Here is a 16909-nt window from a genome sequence, read left to right on the forward strand (position 1 = left end):
GACACTGTTAGCTCATGGAGTTATACCTCCTGTGGGTATATCTCCTGGGTATTTCCCCTGTGAGTGAAGCATATCCTTGGGTTGATGGCTAAACATGCCCGAGGACAGAGTGGTGCTCAGTGCTCTGCAGGAGAACAACTTGCTTCACTCCCACGTCCAAAACGCATCCTCAGGATTGACCAACGAGGGCAGTTTCATAGGATGTAATTTCCCAGGCTTTTTCTTTCCTTTAGGGCAGAATATGAGTGTTTCCAGATCGAATTGTCCAAGAACTATGGCGTGACCGAATGGCGAGACGATGTGAAGAAGATCATGATGAAGGCAGGCCTTGAAAGCATACCCAAGACATTCCTGTTTGTGGACACACAGGTATGGGAGCGTTAGCATGGCTGACTTCTTGTAGGGAGTCAGGATCACATCTTTAAGCTCAAGACTTTTCCCCCAGGAGCTGGATAGAAGATAACATTGGCTTGTTACTGTAAACTGTAGCTGTAGACTAACTCCTGGAATTCGTGCTTGTATTTCCCATGGGCTTTTATACTGCCATCGTTATCATAGGAACCAGGTTGCTCCAAGCAGCGCCCTAAGCAGAGAGATGAGCATCTGTCAAATGCTGCTTGTTCGCTCATCCTTTTCCCTGCAGTGAGAAGCATATGTGGGAGAAAGGCGGGGGCATTGGAGGGTACGTTTAGACAAGTAGATGGATGCTGTGTACTTCTGATGTAGCAAGGGCAGGGAGGTGAGTGCAGCTCTGGAGGGAGATCATCCCACAGACTGTGACATGTCCCTGTGATTACTCTGCCTCTCACATTATCCTAATAGTGAAGTGTTCAGCTGTGATGGAGAAACAAGGACCTGGAGCACCCTGGGGTGGGGTCTGGTCACAGAGTCACTGCAAGGCATGGAGCAAAACCCTGAGCATAACGTGTCTGTAAGGAGATAGCAAATGAGCAGAAGGAAGGCTTGCTCCCAGACATCTCCACCTCTGAAGTGGCTGAACGTGGCTGTTCAATTGCAAATGCTGGCCCTGAGATGTGAATATCCCTTACTGGAGCCCAGCAATCGGAGAAACAATTTCTTACAGCAGAGGCTGTGGGCTGTTTTTATCCAGAAGTTCGTTACAGGGCATACAGAGACCTGACTCTCTCATAACTTAAGAAACTGCCTTTTCTCTCTCCACCTCATCTACTTAGATTAAAAACGAGTCTTTCCTTGAGGATATCAACAACCTGCTCAACTCCGGTGACGTTCCCAACATTTACAGCGCCGATGATGAGGAGCAGATCATGACAGCCATGAAGCCTGTTGTGCGAGAGCTGGGGCAGCAGCCCACCAAGGCCAACCTGATGGCTGCATACACAGGACGGGTTCGCAGCAATATCCACATGGTCCTGTGCATGAGGTATAGCTCAACCGCCAGCCCAGGCTGCCCAGAGCCACATCCAGCCTGGCCTTGAATGCCTCCAGGGATGGGGCATCCACAGCCTCCTTGGGCAACCTGTTCAGTGCGTCACCACCCTCTGGTGAAGAACTTCCTCCTAATATCCAACCTAAGCCTCCCTCGTCTCAGTTTAAAACCATTCCCCCTTGTCATATCAACATGCTTGTGATACAGATTAAATTTGAGCTTGGAAAAAGGCTGCATGAAAGTGCAGGGCAGTCTCAGCACATATACCCATAGGTGTCAGTGCCATCAGTTTGGTCTGGTGACACAATCTCTACAATCCACCTCTTGCTGTGGACTTCAGTTCACACTTATTTCTTACCTGTTCAGTGCACTCCCTGGGGAGGGACCAGAAAACATCACCACCCTCTTGGTCCTTCCAGACTATACCCACATGTGATGTGTGCCCTGCACCTTACAACATGTGAAACATGCCTAAATCTTAATTCCCTTTCTCCTTCTTTCTTCTTCTTTTGGTATGCTCCCTTCCTTACTGCACTGCGGGAGTTAAGGATTGCTGTGGGCAAGTAGAAAAGCTGCTTTATCCTTGTACCTATAATCAGTTGTAACATTTCTTTTCTGCATGCCTTTCCATCCAGCCCTATTGGAGAAGTGTTCCGTGCACGCTTGAGGCAGTTTCCCTCTCTTGTGAACTGCTGTACCATTGACTGGTTTAACGAGTGGCCTGCTGAAGCCCTGCAGTGTGTTGCCTTTTCCTTCTTGCACGAGAACCCACACCTTGGTGCCAGCACCGACACTGTGGATGGGATGGTAGGTGCCACACAAAGCACGGCTCTTATGTGATCCCGTGCTTCATCTCCAGCTGCACACAGGCAACAGATGCAGGACACCTGCAGAAAGGTCCCATCCTGGAGCAGTAATGTTTCGTAATCAGTTCATTAAAATCCAGAACCAATTAGATTTTATATGCCTTGAAATACCAAGTTCATCTCTTACCCTCTGTGGCACTGAAGCCCACATGCACATACAAGCTCTGCTGTGAGTGTACACCAAGGCACTTTTAAGCCCCCCCCCTGCTCTCTACACACACTCTCTAGGCTTGTCTACATGCAATACTGAATAAAATTGTTTTGTTTCCTTTCTTGTAGGTTCAAATGTGTGTAGAAATCCACCAGAGTGTGGCAAGGAAGTGCCAAGTGTACCTGGCTGAGCTGGCCAGACACAATTATGTCACTCCCAAGAGCTACCTCGATTTCCTCAGCATCTTCTGTTCCCTGATTGGAAAAAAGAAACAGGAGCTGAAGACAGCCAAAAACAGGATGGAAGGAGGCCTGGATAAGGTCTGTCCCTCACAGCCCGTGCTCTGAGCGTTGTTTTTATAGCTGCAGAGATGTGGTGAGATGCCCCACACAGAGCTGGTTAAGAGGAGGAAACTCAAGCTACAGCAAATGAGAACGATGTGTTCTGCTGGGCTCAGTCCTCCCATAGGTCTGGGTCTGCAGCAGTGCTAAAAGCAATAATGGTCCCCATACTTCAGGCACCATAGAGTTCTCTATTAGCCCATCTCTCAGGAACTTCCTTATTAATCTTTTAATTGAAAGCCTTATAACGACAGCATGCTTCTGCTGCCTGACTGCCAGGAGCCTGTGTACTGAAAGTGCCTGCAGGCTGCAGCTTGGGAACAACAGCCTCGAGCTAATGTTTCCCATGCTAGACATGTTCAGAGCACAGCTCATACTTCTTTATAGACAATAATGCATGCCTAGCCTGAGTCTGGGTTTGGATTATAAGACACACTTAAATACCCCAAATAGCAAACGTGGGTTAGGAGGTCCCTAATCCAAACACTATGAACCAGCAGTTGGCTGGGATGGACTGGAGCAGGCAATAGCAGAGCTGACCCCAGAGGAAGGCTGTCTCTGGGACTTCATGCGTGTGACAGCCACTCACTAACCTCTTGCCTGTGACACAGGCACCATTAGGCTGTCCTGTCTAAGCACACCACAGCATTAGACTTGGATTATGGAGCAGGGCAAGACCTGTATCATACAGCCTGACACCAGGCAAGGAACGCCCACCAGGGCAACACATACCTTCCCTGGGGCTCTCGCTCTACTCTGCTCCCACAGCTCCTGCAAACAGCGGAGGATGTAGCAAGAATGCAGGAAGAGCTGGAGTCTGCCCGCCCTCTCCTGGCACAGGCAGCCAAGGACACACTGGCAACCATGGAGCAGCTGCAGGTACTGCTGCTGGACAGCCTCACCGTTTCCATGTGTCCACCTCTGACCGCTCATACTGACTGCAGAGAGTGGGGAGGTGTTGCAGAACTTGCAAGGAATCGTGCTTTATCTGCAAGCACAAGAGCTCCAGATGAGTTTAGTACAGTAGGCATTTACACAGAGCAGCACTGCCAGGGAGAAGTCTCCTGCTGGGGACCCTCCCACCCTGCTAGCTGGCAACAGCTCATCTGCTCCTGGCTGAAGCCACAGCCCAGGGTGGCAAGAAGCCCAGACAGCTGCTGCTGTTAAGGGGTTATCATACAGTCACTCATGCTGCTGAGGAAAAGGGGTCTCTTTCTTCCCTCCTCCATGTTCCACCCTGCCCATCTCTCACTGGGGCATGGCTACACCATACAGCCCTGCTTGCAGAGGGGTTCACACACGCACTTCTCTCGCACAGCTTCCTAGAGGTGGCCTGATCCACTCACAGAACAGGATTTGGCCCTTTGTACCTCTTGGTAGTGCTTGAATCCTTGAGGAAAGACAGAACAATAGTTGTAGCAACAAAACTCTGCACATCTTATTCCTGTATCTCCCTACACATTTGCTATTGCATCTACTCCCTGAGCTAACTGGGGGAATAAGTAGAACAGCTTGTTCCTACTGGGCTACCACTGCTCCAGGGCAGCCAGAGCTGGAGCTTATGGATAGTCTCTACCATCTCCTGCTGTTATGACAGAGCAGCATGTGTATGCTAGAAGAAAGAGCATGGTTATAGGACTGCTGTGATCCTTACCTAGCAATGCAGAGCACCAAATAAATGCTCTGGGTCCAGCCACGCTTCTGAGGCTGTTTGTTACTGCAGGTGGACACAGCTGTTGCTGAAGAGACGAGAACTGATGTTCAGGCTGAGGAGATGAAGGCCAATGCAAAAGCCCAGAGAGCCCAAGCCATTGCAGATGATGCTCAGAAGGACCTGGCTGAAGCCCTTCCTGCCCTAGATGCTGCTCTGGCCAGCCTGAGAAACCTCAAAAAAAGTGATGTTACAGAGGTGAGCTTAAGGGGGATGGTGGCACAGGTGGGCGTTGTGGTGGAATGTGTTTCTGAGGGGCTAGGAAGGCCAGCAAGGCTTTGACCTTAGCTTGCTACAGCTGAGCTGAACAGCACTTTGCTGCAATTCCTCTTACTATAAGTTTGCACAGTCCACAGCCTTTTCTACCACCTCCATCCCCTGGGCACATACGGTGGGCTAATTGCCTGCACATCCTCCACCAGCCACCTCTTCACTTCTCTGTCCTATAGAGAGCCATACTGTAGTCAGGTACAGTGCTGTGCTGTCCTTGTCTGTGGGAGAAAGCAACATCACGATGCAGCCCTGAGCGTTGGCTGCAGAGCTTGGACGTAGATCTAGCGGCACCCCTAGCCAGCAAGCTCTTGGGAAAGGGGATCTACTACCAGGCAGATGAGAAGAGGCAAGGGTCAGTGGGCTGACTTCAAAACTGGGTTGAAATAGAATGATCAGAGTAAAAAAATGTGGCCCTGAGTCTATAGCAGGAAACATCACAGCCCATACCTATAACTTAAAGAGAAACCTCAGCAAGCAGCAGCTGCAGCTAGGGTCCTCAGCAAAGGGTTGTGGTAGTAGATTCAGGGTAGGAGTTTTTGCTGTACATGGCAGGGCAGTTATGGTGAGGAGAGACAGACTCATTCTTCTGCAGTTGTGAAAAACAGACCTTTTTATTTCCCCCAAAACACACACACAGCTCCTTTACCCAAGAAGGTGGGGACAGATGCTGTCATGGCAAGAAGTCTCCTGACTATACAGGGTTTCCAAATGCCAACTCAAAGTGCTTCAACTTCTTACACATCATCTAACCCTCCCAGTGGCTTTCAGAAACTCCCTGCTTAAGGAATGAGCTCCAAGCTTAACTACTGACCATGACCATACCTCTGCCACTGGAGCCATGGCCACCAGAGATCTCTCCCAGTCCAAGATAAGTGACTCATCTCAACTAGAGGAGAACATCACTTTGCATAGATCATTTTGATCTACTCCTTTGCATAGGGCAGCTCCATCAGTAGTCACTTGGAGGAGGACAACGCCTGCTTCTCCTGCTCTTCCACCACCTCTCTCAGCCGCTCCTCATTGCAGAAATAATGAAGGTAGAGGTTGCGTTCTGCCTGCAGGTTGGGGTCCTGCAGAGAGCTACGCTTAACCTTCAAATCGCTCAGGAGTTCGATCAGATTTTGGTGGAGGACTTCCTGCATGGTGGTCAGTTGGTGCATCAGGTCTGCAGTCTCCTGCAGGGCAGAAACCAAACGCATTAAAACACAAACAGGATATCAACAGCTTAGTCCACCTGCTGTGCAACCCTAACGGAGCATGGGGATGGACAGAGCTCCTTGCTTACTGGAGAGCAAAGCTGCAGCTGTTTGGAGTCATCGTACAGCTGCCAGTAGAGCTCCTCTATGGTGGACTCCAGGTCGGTGTGTTGGGGTATAGGAGCTGCCAGTTGTGCTTCCAGCTCCCTCTGTTCCTGCACCAGCTGGGAGCTACAGGCTGCTATGGCCTTGTAGCTGCAGGATTGCTGCTCATCCTGATCTTGCCCCATCAGCACATCCCAGAGCCTGCAAGAGAGAAGGCAACCAGAGATCTGAGCATCTGACTGCACAAAGGAAGAACAGGGCTTAGGGGACAATGGGAGTAGAATGGCAGTGGCTGTGGTGTGACAGTGAGAGGACAGCTGAAGATATGCCTCTACACTTCACCCTAGGGAAACTTTTGTTCTCTATCTTCCTTCTCTTTTCCAAGCCTGTTCCTCACTGCATCACCCCACAACAGACAGGAAGAAAATGATACCATCTTCTGGAGAATTTCACTCCACCACGGAGTCAGGGTGGCCCAGCGCTGGTAGAAGAACACTGTGGTAGCTTTTATCTACCAGAAGCCTCCCCCACTCCCATGCCATCTCCTCCACATCTTGTTTGTTCCTCCCACACACACAGACCTAGAACCTTACCGCGTGGCAATGGAGTCTTTGGGCTCCATCTGTGTGCACGCAGAACCCTTTGTGGAGGAGCTGGCCTCTTTGCAGCAGTCATGATACGCCTGCAGCTTGGCCTGGGCACTCTTCAGGACAGTTTCTATCTCTCCCAGCCAAGCAGCCTTCTGGTCCAGTTCCTTTCTCTCCCGTTTCAGCTGGAGCTCCAACAGATCCAGGCGGCTTTGCTGGCTCACCAGCCACGCAGCTGCCTCCTCCTGCCTCTGGCCAACATCCTGCAGGTGAGCATTATCCAGACGGAGCTTTTCCTGCAGGATGGGCAGGAGGAAGAGGCTGGCTGCTGCCTTCACCTGGGGCAGCAGCTGGTGGGTCTGGATCTGGGCAATGTCACAGCGCAGGGTGTAAAGCTGTTTCTTGAACGTGGCAACGTGACTCTGGAGCTTGGCTTCTACTGCATGCTGTATGAGGGAAGATAAGGGAGACATTTGTTGTGCCCTGGCATCTGGTGGAGGAGTGCTGCAGCACAGGCACACCGTGCTACAAAGGATGGGATTGGAAGGGAGCACTGATCCTACCTTGTTCTCCTTGAGAGCTTGCAGGGTCTTTTGGGCCCAATTTAACGCAGCACAGTTGCCTTCCACTTTGGCCGACATGGCTATAACCTCCATCTGAGCACAGATATATGCTGTCTCCAACTGGCTCAGCTCCATCCAGAAGCTGTCTTGGTTGCCCAGTGTTTCATCTCCATCAGTCCTAAGGCTTTTCAGCCCCGTTTGCTTGGTGTCTGTTCTCTCGGTGCCATCCTGGCTGCCACCTTTCTCCTCCTCATCCCCCACACTCAGCTCCTCACTCTCACTCCTCCCCTCCACTGCAGGTTCTGCCCTTGAGCCTTGAACCTTTATTTCCTGCCTTTCAGCTGCTGCTCCTCGGCCTCTCTCTGCATGCTCTGGATGAGGGGCTGCTCTTCTCCCCCCCAGTATTTCTGAGGCTGAGTCCATCTGTATCATAGCCTCCAGCCTTTCCTGCACACTGCTTTCTGGAGCCTGAGCACTCCCAGGCAGGACCTGCTCCATTAAATGCTCAAACGCCTCCGTGAACCGTTGTTCAAGCTCTATGTAACCTCTGAGGTCCATCTCATGCAGCAGTGCTGGCAGCTGGCCTTTCCTCGCTTCCTCATACTGCTCCACCTGCTGCTTTGCGGCCTCAAGGAGCTGCTTCAGGACAGCGGTGGTGCGAAAGATCTCCACTCTCAGCTCCACGTGAGCCTTCCTCAAGACCTCCTTTGTTGCCTTCTCCTCCTCCTCCAAATACCTCAGCTCCTGCTGCAAGCTGGCCGCCCAAACCTGCAGCTTGTTGAACTGCCAGAGCTGATGGGCACGGTAGCTTTGCAGCTCCTGGACCTTCTGCTCCAAGGCCTCCAGAGAGCTTCCTTCAGCTTCTGGTATCACACGTGTGAGCTGCGGGGTCTCCTGGCACTTCTGCAACGCCTGCTCAAGGGCATCACCTTCCAGGATAGGCTTACCTGCAGCCACCAGAGCATCGTAGGCCTGCACCTCAGCTGGGCTCAGCACGTTCTCTTCTCCCACTGTTTTGCAGAACCACACGATGAACTGCTCTGTCTTGGGGCAGTCAAAGAGCCAGTCGAAGTCCTTCTCACAGAGGGTATCTGCCTGGGGGTAGAACAGCCGCAGTGTCTTCACAAACTCTGCCCCTCTGTTGACTGGGTGATGGAGGAGGGTCTGGGAACGTCTCCGGCTGGACATGACAAGGATGGCCAACACTAGAAGGAATGAAGCAGGAGTTATTCCTAAGAGCCCTGACACCCATAGGCACCCCAAAGGTGCCCCAGCAGCACCCCATCAGCCTACTTAAGGACTCCAGCAGTCCTTGCGCAACTGATACAGACACATTCCTGCGTTGCAGGCCCTGCAACTTTCCCAGAGTGGGGTACAAGACAAATCAGAGCCCACAGAGCAAGAGAGAAAGCCTGCCCCTGCCCCTACCCCATGTCTGCGCTTCCCCCTTCCCCGTGGGCATACAGCTCTGATTGCTCTGCCAAGACATCTACAGCCTGAAGATACCCATCGCAGAGCATTGGGGCAGGCTTTTTCCAGCCTCCTCGGTTTTCTCCTTAGCCTTTCTGATAACCAGCTTTCTTTTCTGCTACCTCTCCCTCCTCTAAGCGTCCTTCCTCCACCCCAGCTGAGGTTGAAAAACCCATCTCACCAAGTGGTGAGCCAAGCCAACCCACTGTCTCCATTTGGGTTTAAGGTCCGAGCCATGCAGCGGCCTCCCCTCGGTGTGAAAATGGTGATCGAAGCAGTCTGCATCATGAAGGAAGTCAAACCCAAGAAAGTGTTAGGGGAGAAGCTGGGCACCAAGGTGGATGATTACTGGGAGCCAGGCAGGGGCCTTCTCCAGGACCCAGGGAAATTCTTGGACAGCCTGTTTAAGTACGATAAGGTAAGTGGCAACAGAGTGGAGCTGTGACTAGGAATTGGTTGTTACCTTGCACAGATCTTGCTCACAGCCGTGAGGCTTAAAGCACCTTCCAGGCAACACCTTTCAGTAGCACTGAGGGTAAGGAAGTGTTTGGCCTGGCAGCTCCCATGTCAGCTTGCTTCATTGCTTTGGACTGTGGGATCTCTGCTCTTTCCTATGGTACAGGAAGGGATTTACCCAAGCCCACTGCTGTGCTTCTCAGGCCTCGTCCCAGAGCAGTGTGATTCTCTTGCTCCACTGCAATGCCTTCACCACCCTTAGCAGTGCTGGGTTGGGCTGCAGCCACTGGGAGAAGCCTTTTCTGACCCTAACTCCATCAGATCTCTGGCACCCTCACCTCCAGTCTCCTTTCTTTCCCACCATTGCTCACAGGACAACATTCCAGACACCGTGATCAAGGCCATCCAGCCGTACATTGACAGTAAGGAGTTCCAGCCAGCTGCCATCTCCAAGGTGTCCAAAGCTTGCACCTCCATCTGCCAGTGGGTGCGTGCCATGCACAAGTACCACTTTGTAGCCAAGGTTGTGGAGCCCAAGCGGGTAAGAGGCAGCATGGTTGCTCTCGGTGTCAGGGGATGCAGGACCACGGTCCTTTCTGTGTGATGATGAGAGTCCCCAGCTTTGGTGTGCAGCTCAGGACTTAGACTCCAATCAAGCCCTGACAGAGCCACTAAGCCCAGAAACCCATTAGCTTAATAAAGTGGGGAAAAAAATAATCACACTGAGACAGAATTGATGCTGTGTCCTTAGAGCCGGATCCTAACTCGGCAGCAACTACTTCCAGAAGCACTTCCAATCTCATTTGTGCTTCAGCTTAATCCTCTCCAAGCCTAATGGTTTCTGTATTATTATTTTGGGGTAAGCAGAGTGAACTTTTCTCCTGTTCAACAGTGGGCCGCATCCTGAGCAGTAAGCTCGTGCAGGCTCCTGGCTTTCTGAAGCCACACACAAACTACTTCCTCACTTGTGCTTCTATTCCTGGGCTTGGGAAGTCTCCCAGTGGAGTTCTGCAGGTCAGCCTTTGTTGCACAGGGAAGGATCTCAGCTCCAGTTAGTGCTTGTATGGAGAAGAATGTCAATTCTTTCCCAAACTAACACCTGTCTTGGGTTTTGGGAAGGAGCCTGACCACAAGCACAGCATTACCACTGTTTCCTTGCATATCTCCCCAGAAAGCCTGGCGAGAGGCAGAAGAGGACCTGCGTGCAACTCAGCAGGTCCTTGAGGAAGCTAAGCGACGCCTGGAGGATGTTGAAAGTGGTATTGCCGTTCTGCAAGCCAAGTACAACAGCTGCATAGCCAAGAAGGAGGAACTGGAGATGAAGTGTGAGCAGTGTCAGCAGAGATTGGGCCGTGCTGCTACGGTAGGGAACAGCTCTGCCTACTTGCAAGAGATAACCTGACTCCAGGCCGAGGAGCACAGTGGTGAAGATCTCTGTGCCTGCCACTTCCAGCAGCATTATGTGTCTGCAGCTTATGGCAATGCTAGGTTGGAGCTGCCTGGCCAGATCTCAGCATCACATTAGGGCTGATGTAGCTAATCTTCCCTCTGCCACAGCTTCCTTAGACAGTTACAGGGACAAATGAGAGCAACCCAGGACGAAGTGCTCAAAGCTGGGGACAGAAGTTAGGATAGGTGGTGCACCTCTGGCTCATACAGTCACCTACAGCATTACCCAGAGAGCAGCAGGTCTCAGACACAGCAGCTCTCACATGTGCATCTTATTCCACAGCTCATAAACAGCCTGGCTGATGAGAAGGTGCGCTGGCAGGACACCGTTGAGAACCTGGATTACAAGATCAACAACATTGCTGGGGACGTGCTGCTTGCAGCTGGCTTTGTTGCCTACCTGGGCCCTTTTACTGTAAGTATGCAGGGCTCCCCGCAGTGGGCTCTATTAGCTGCTTTGCTTTCCTGCCTTTTGTTGTTGCCAGCTAGATAGGCTTCAAGTCAGATTCTGCCCTACTCTGGGGTCAGCAGCTGGCAGTTTGCTGTACTTCCCAGCCCCTCTGGTGACCTGGCTGCCCAGGATGTCTACCAGCCCTGCCTTGGCATGTGGCTACCTCCTAAGAGCAAGGTCAGAGCTGTAACACCACGATCCCTTTAAGCTGGGCACACAGAATAGGTCATGTTGGAATAGAAGGAGGAAGGTTTTGTTGCAAACTGTGGAATAGTTGCTACTAAAAGACTGTGATGGTGCTTCTTGTGGCAGGGACAGTACCGCGTGGCGCTGTGCAAGGAGTGGCTGGGAAAGCTCTCAGAAAACAACATTCCTCACACCGAGGAGCCAAACCTGATCAGCACTCTTGGGGACCCCGTGGAAATCCGCTCCTGGCAGGCAAGTTATAGAAAAGATGATCCAGGAGGCTGAAAAGGCAGGGGACATCTTGCCTCAGGTAGAGGCTAAGACACTCAGTGCACAGTTCATTAGGAGCCACTTTCCCAAAGGAGAGACCCCAAACAAAAGAGCAGAAAGGGACCTGGCAGCACCCAGGGCAGCAGCAGCTCTGAGCGCACCATACAGCTCAACCTGTTGGGTTTCCACTTTACACAGCACAATGTTACAGCAAAGCCTTGGCCACAGCCTGCCCACCCCCTAACTCAACCAGTGCATCTCTGTCCTACAGCTCAGCTGCTCCAAAGAGAACTGTGTCTCTTTGGAACCCTCACCACCATCCCCTTCGCAGCCATAACTTCCACAACATGACCACGCAGGGGCCAGGATAGCAAGGGCACCTCAGGATAAACCTTATTACATACTGTAGCTACCATCCTGCATGACTAAACAGAGCCAAAAGGCACTCCCTTGAATCCGGGCCCCAGAATTGATCCAGCACACACAGCAGGCAAACACATTAAAGAGAGAACAGACAAGCCATATCCTGCAACAAGGAGATCAGCTGTGCTGCGTTTCCAGATGTTCCCAGTGGCTGATAAGCAGACTTTTTTCCCCCTATTAGATTGCTGGTTTACCAAACGACACGCTGTCTGTGGAGAACGGGGTGATAACACGGTTCTCCCAGCGCTGGACTCACTGCATAGACCCTCAAAGACAAGCAAACAAGTGGATCAAGAACCTGGTAAGATCCACAGGGTGACAAGCTAAGTCTGGGGGGTTGGGGAAGCAGCTTTCTGCAGCACGAAGCCTGAGGCTGCTATGCACAGAGCTGCCCTACTGCTGTTCCACCCTGCTCCTCCCAGTATCAGGCAGGGTCTGTATTCACCCCAGCTGAATTTCCCTGTTTAGTGGAACGAACACAGGGAAGCAGGGGCCTTCTATAAGCAAGCAAAGCACCATTTCTGGGGATCTTATTCATTGCTGTACTCTAAAACACACAGAACAATAGCAATATGCCCTGTAACAGCCTTTGGTGCCTTTAGAGCTCAGAGAGAGAACCAGTGAGAACAGTACCTGGTGCCAGAGACAAGGACCACTTCCTCTTCACTCCCTCCTGAGAGCCCTCTGGTGCCCTTTCAGGAGCACCACGAAGATGACTCTGGCAGCTGCTGCTGTTGTATTCCCCATAGGCTTTTCCCACCCACCTGCTCTCACTTTGCAGGCAAACGAGCTCTGAGATGCCATTGCTGGGCTCTGCCTGAAGGAGGTTTCTCCCAGTCCCCTGCTTCCTGGTGCTCATTTGGGCTGTCTGTAGTATCTGGTGATGTTCCATGAGTGGAGTAAGCTTGCAAAAATAGCCAAAAACTTGCTGAGCAAGAAAAGGTGTAATTTCTGCTGCTTCAGAAAGTTAAGCGTGCCTAGCAAGAGATGTGCCAAGCACATGAATGATGGGCAGGACACAGCTGAAATGGGATTAGGTGATCTTAGTGGGCAATGGGGAGGTTGGCTGAGCCTCGGTCTGCACACCTCAGCAAACATCACATCAACAAAAGTGCTGTAGATGTGGCCCCTAATCGGGATCCAGGGCTTGAGCAGGTTTAGTTGGGACCCAGATGGGCTGTTATCCCCATTCACTCTTCACCTCCTCAGCACAGCGGTAGCAGAGCCCTCTGTATCAGAGCTGCATAGCCCCGGGCTCTTCTCCATCCCTGCATTCCCCTTTTGCCTTTCAGGAGAAGGTGAACGGCCTGGAGGTGGCCAAGCTGAGCGACCGGGACTTCCTCTGCAGTCTGGAAAAAGCCATTACTTATGGGAAGCCCTTCCTGCTGGAGAACGTTGGCGAGGAGCTGGACCCAGCCCTCGAACCCATCCTGCTCAAACAGGTCCTTTGGCTTGCTGTCGTGGCCAGGCTGGAAGCGGGGCTCTGCCAGCAGCTCTGAGCCACTCCGTGCATCTCCTCAGGCTCTCTCCTCGCTGCAGAGCAGAGGGCACGCGGGATGCCTTCTCTCCCAAGAATGGATGTCCCAGCCTTTCTGCTTTTGTGTCCAATACAGACCTACAAACAGCAAGGCAGAACGGTGCTGAAGCTGGGGGATGCGGTGATCCCTTACCACGAGGATTTCAAGCTGTACATCACCACCAACCTGTCCAACCCCCATTACAGCCCCGAGGTTTCCACAAAACTCACCCTCATCAACTTCACCATCTCACCCAGGTACGTGCTCACCCCAGCAGCTGCTCACACTGTTCAGCTTCATTCTACCTACCCTCACCCCGTGGTTTTTGTTGCAGTGGCTTGGAGGACCAGCTGCTGGGACAGGTGGTGGCCGAGGAGCGGCCTGACTTAGAAGAGGCTCGAAACCAGCTGATCCTTAGCAATGCTGAGATGCGCCAGGAGCTGGAGGAGATAGAAGACCAGATCCTGTATCGGCTCAGCACTTCCGAAGGAAACCCTGTGGATGACTTGGAGCTCATCAAAGTGCTAGAAGCATCCAAGCTCAAGGCAGGGGAGATCCAGGTATGAGCTGTGGCTGTTCATCCACCGCAGCCACCCATCCCCTGCCAGCACTGCACAAACTGCAACATCTCCTGCGTCCCTCAGACCAAGATGAAGGTGGCAGAGCAGACAGAGGAGGACATCAACACCACCCGCTTGCAGTATGCACCCGTTGCCGTCCGCACACAGATCCTCTACTTCTGTGTCTCAGACCTGTCCAGCGTGGACCCCATGTACCAGTACTCATTGGAGTGGTTCCTCAACATCTTCCTCATGGGGATCAGTAACTCCGAGAGAGCAGGTGCGGGCCTGAAATGGCCCCTTCCCATCCCTTCCCTCACACCGTGTTCCTGGCTTAGAAGCTAGGGCCCTAAAGAGTCAATGCAGATGTGCCTACTTGCATCCACTCTCTGCGTGCACCAGAGCTGCCCATGGTTGTGTCTGCACAGCACAGGTTTCGGCCTGCCCTCCTCTTTTGCACTGCTCTGCTGCCCCATCTGACCAGGCAGGGAGATGGTAGTGCAGAGGGCACAGACAAGGCGTGTGCCATCCCGGCAGCGGTGTGGCTCTGCTTCTCATGGAGCCAGCTCCACGTGTGGCTGTTGGCTGCCACTGTCAGGCTGCAGGAGCAATCCACCCAGCAATGCATGGCAGCCAGGGTAGTGTCATGGGGCCCTTTTGACTGCTGTGGTGCACTGACTCCCTCCTGGTGCTGGGGGCAGTGCTTTATTCCACACTGGCTCTCTTCTGAGCAAAAGCAGGAGCAGGCAGCTCTTTGCCCAGCTGCAGAAAGCACCCTTTCTTTGGGGCTGCTTTGTTGCACATCAGGCTCCTGATGTACATGCACATCAGGAAACATCTGGCGCAGCTGGATGATATACTTCTCATAGGGGATCCTGCACTAAGTCTGCATTTCAGAGCAGCATCTGTTGCGTTGTGCCTCTTCCACATCACCTTGTCTGGTCGTTGTCTTTCTGCAGATACTGTGAAGGACCGGATTGTGAACATCAACAACTACATCACCTTCAGTTTCTACAGCAGCGTGTGCCGCAGCCTCTTTGAGAAGCACAAGCTCATGTTTGCCTTTCTCGTTTGCACCCAGATCTTGATGAATGATGGGCGGATTGATATGGTAAGCAAGTCACTCCAGTCCTTGAATAGGATCCCAGCAGAGCAACCCGGGCTCAGGTTTACAGTTCCTTTGCTTAGCTTGCTGGTGTGGAAGAGAAGCCTTGTTCCCTGGGGCTGGGTGCAAATGGGACAGGCTGGTTGGTAAATCTAGGGCCCTTCTGTTCATTCAGATCTCAAACCTTTCCCTGTGCCTATGTGCAGGGCTGCCGAGTCTGAAGCAAAGGGATGGGCTGCTGCAAAGGGCTGGTGAGTTTGGAGGCGTTAGGCAGGGAGGGATTAGAGGCTGCAGCACCGCATAGGAAAGCCAACAGCAATTGAAAGGCAACGTTGATCTCAGCAGACCTTCTGATTCACTTATTCTCCCACATACCCCCCTGGCAGGAGCAGCAGCCAGAAGGTTACTAGCAGATACAGCACAAACCTGCACGCTTCAGGGAAGGTGGGCTGTAACCCATGCCCTTGTACTGTGCTGTTCTCAGGATGAGTGGCGATACCTGCTCTCAGGGGGAGCTGTAAAGGAGGTGCAGGAGAACCCAGCTCCAGACTGGCTCAATGAGCGAGCATGGGGAGACATCCTGGCTTTGAGCAACCTGAAGAACTTCTCTGGCTTTGCCAATGACTTTGTCGCCAACCTTGCAGCATTCAGGGCCATCTTTGACAGCCACAAACCTCACAGGCAAGTGTCCCAAGCTCTGTCAGTTTTGTTGTGCTGTGCCAGGCACGCGATGGCATCTCTGGAAGAGCATGAGGTGCCGATTCAGCCATAGCACTAGCAATGCTGAGTGCAGTGCTGGCTGGGGTTTGGGCTTCTGGCACTCTTGCTCGCCCAAGGCAGGGCCCAGAAGCAGCTGCTGCTCTGCTTTGCACTCTAATAATCTCAAAGCTATGAACAACAGCCTCAACCAACTGGCTGGAAGGTCTTTGTCCTTCCTCAGACTCCACGGCCTCCTGTGGAGCATCTCGAGTGCTTCTTAGGGAGCTGCAGGATCTGACCCATTCCCCCAAAATAACTGCTTTGCAGAGAGACCCTGCCTGGGAAGTGGGATGTTGAGCTTGATGCCTTCCAGAAGCTGCTGGTTCTGCGGTGTCTGCGGGGAGATAAGATCACCAATGCCATGCAGGACTTCGTGGCACTGAACCTGGATCGGCACTTCATTGAGCCTCAGGTAATCAGCCTAAAGGAAGCACTGCTGGGAGAGCTGCAAAGGGGCTGGCAGCTTTTTCCAGCTGCAGCAAGGATGCCTCCCTCCAGCCACAGAGGAGGACTGCACCAACAGTCTCCAAAGCTGGAGAACACTGACGTCTTAGAGAGGGGAAATCCTCCCTCTCATCTAGCAGTGAAACTGTAGCCTGAACTGGGAAACTAATCACTGCCCTGATCCTAATCCTGCCAAAGCAGAGCATCACCAGCCCCTAATGGAACACGCTTCTGTCTCCAGCACCACGCTGGTGGCACAGGGGGGGCTGGAGGTCAGGCTGGACGAGGTGGTGCTGCGCATGGTGCCAAGATGCAGCCCTGTTGCACAGCCCTGTGCTATGACAAGCTGTCTCTGTTGCAGACTGCTGACCTCTCCATCGTGTTCAGGGAGTCCAGTGCCACCACCCCCCTCGTGTTCGTGCTGTCCCCAGGCACTGACCCAGCTGCCGACCTTTACAAGTTTGCTGAAGAGATGAAGTTCTCCAAAAAGCTCTCTGCCATTTCCCTGGGCCAAGGCCAGGTAAGCTGCTGAGCTGGGGCAGGACTGCCCTGCTGGCACTCTTGGTGATCTCACCCAGTTCCAAAGAGGCCAGACGTCCTTGCAGCACAGTGAAAGCA

The 16909-nt window shown here is 52.6% G+C and overlaps 3 protein-coding genes across 6 annotated transcripts in view; 2 read left to right on the plus strand and 1 right to left on the minus strand.

Annotated features, from left to right (window-relative positions):
* The window catches only part of LOC101747452 (serine/arginine repetitive matrix protein 2-like), a 500571-nt gene that overhangs the window by 340514 nt on the left and 143148 nt on the right, over positions 1–16909 (plus strand). The gene's annotated exons all lie outside the window — the stretch shown is intronic.
* Positions 1–16909, plus strand: part of DNAH1 (dynein axonemal heavy chain 1) — a 69808-nt gene that overhangs the window by 47564 nt on the left and 5335 nt on the right. For all 4 annotated transcript variants that reach the window (XM_040646516.2, XM_040646517.2, XM_040646519.2 and 1 more), the window contains exons 51-70: positions 234–369; positions 1194–1402; positions 2044–2215; positions 2554–2745; positions 3535–3645; positions 4490–4675; positions 8898–9089; positions 9501–9668; positions 10299–10490; positions 10860–10991; positions 11340–11465; positions 12088–12207; positions 13199–13348; positions 13520–13680; positions 13758–13983; positions 14068–14263; positions 14943–15094; positions 15573–15769; positions 16115–16259; positions 16653–16811. In XM_040646516.2, coding sequence (XP_040502450.1) covers positions 234–369; positions 1194–1402; positions 2044–2215; positions 2554–2745; positions 3535–3645; positions 4490–4675; positions 8898–9089; positions 9501–9668; positions 10299–10490; positions 10860–10991; positions 11340–11465; positions 12088–12207; positions 13199–13348; positions 13520–13680; positions 13758–13983; positions 14068–14263; positions 14943–15094; positions 15573–15769; positions 16115–16259; positions 16653–16811 — 3322 coding nt within the window. The remainder of the gene's footprint in view (positions 1–233; positions 370–1193; positions 1403–2043; positions 2216–2553; positions 2746–3534; positions 3646–4489; positions 4676–8897; positions 9090–9500; positions 9669–10298; positions 10491–10859; positions 10992–11339; positions 11466–12087; positions 12208–13198; positions 13349–13519; positions 13681–13757; positions 13984–14067; positions 14264–14942; positions 15095–15572; positions 15770–16114; positions 16260–16652; positions 16812–16909) is intronic.
* Positions 5377–7157, minus strand: LOC101751348 (HAUS augmin-like complex subunit 3-like). The gene is made up of 3 exons (XM_004944481.5): positions 6645–7157; positions 6036–6252; positions 5377–5925 (listed from the first exon to the last, which is right to left on the minus strand). The coding sequence occupies exons 1-3, from the start codon at positions 7109–7111 to the stop codon at positions 5707–5709; spliced, it is 903 nt and encodes a 300-aa protein (XP_004944538.2). The 5' UTR covers positions 7112–7157; the 3' UTR covers positions 5377–5706.

The sequence above is a fragment of the Gallus gallus genome, chromosome 12, assembly GCF_016699485.2.
Source record: "Gallus gallus isolate bGalGal1 chromosome 12, bGalGal1.mat.broiler.GRCg7b, whole genome shotgun sequence".
In the NCBI taxonomy this organism is placed as follows: domain Eukaryota; kingdom Metazoa; phylum Chordata; class Aves; order Galliformes; family Phasianidae; genus Gallus; species Gallus gallus.

Coding starts and splice junctions, on each gene's coding strand:
- LOC101751348 (XM_004944481.5), bottom strand. CDS start 7,111: ATGTCTCCCTTATCTTCCCTCATACAGCATGCAGTAGAAGCCAAGCTC. Junction 6,253..6,644: donor AAAGACTCCATTGCCACGCG/GTAAGGTTCTAG, acceptor TCTCTCTTGCAG/GCTCTGGGATGTGCTGATGG. Junction 5,926..6,035: donor AGCTGCAGCTTTGCTCTCCA/GTAAGCAAGGAG, acceptor TCTGCCCTGCAG/GAGACTGCAGACCTGATGCA.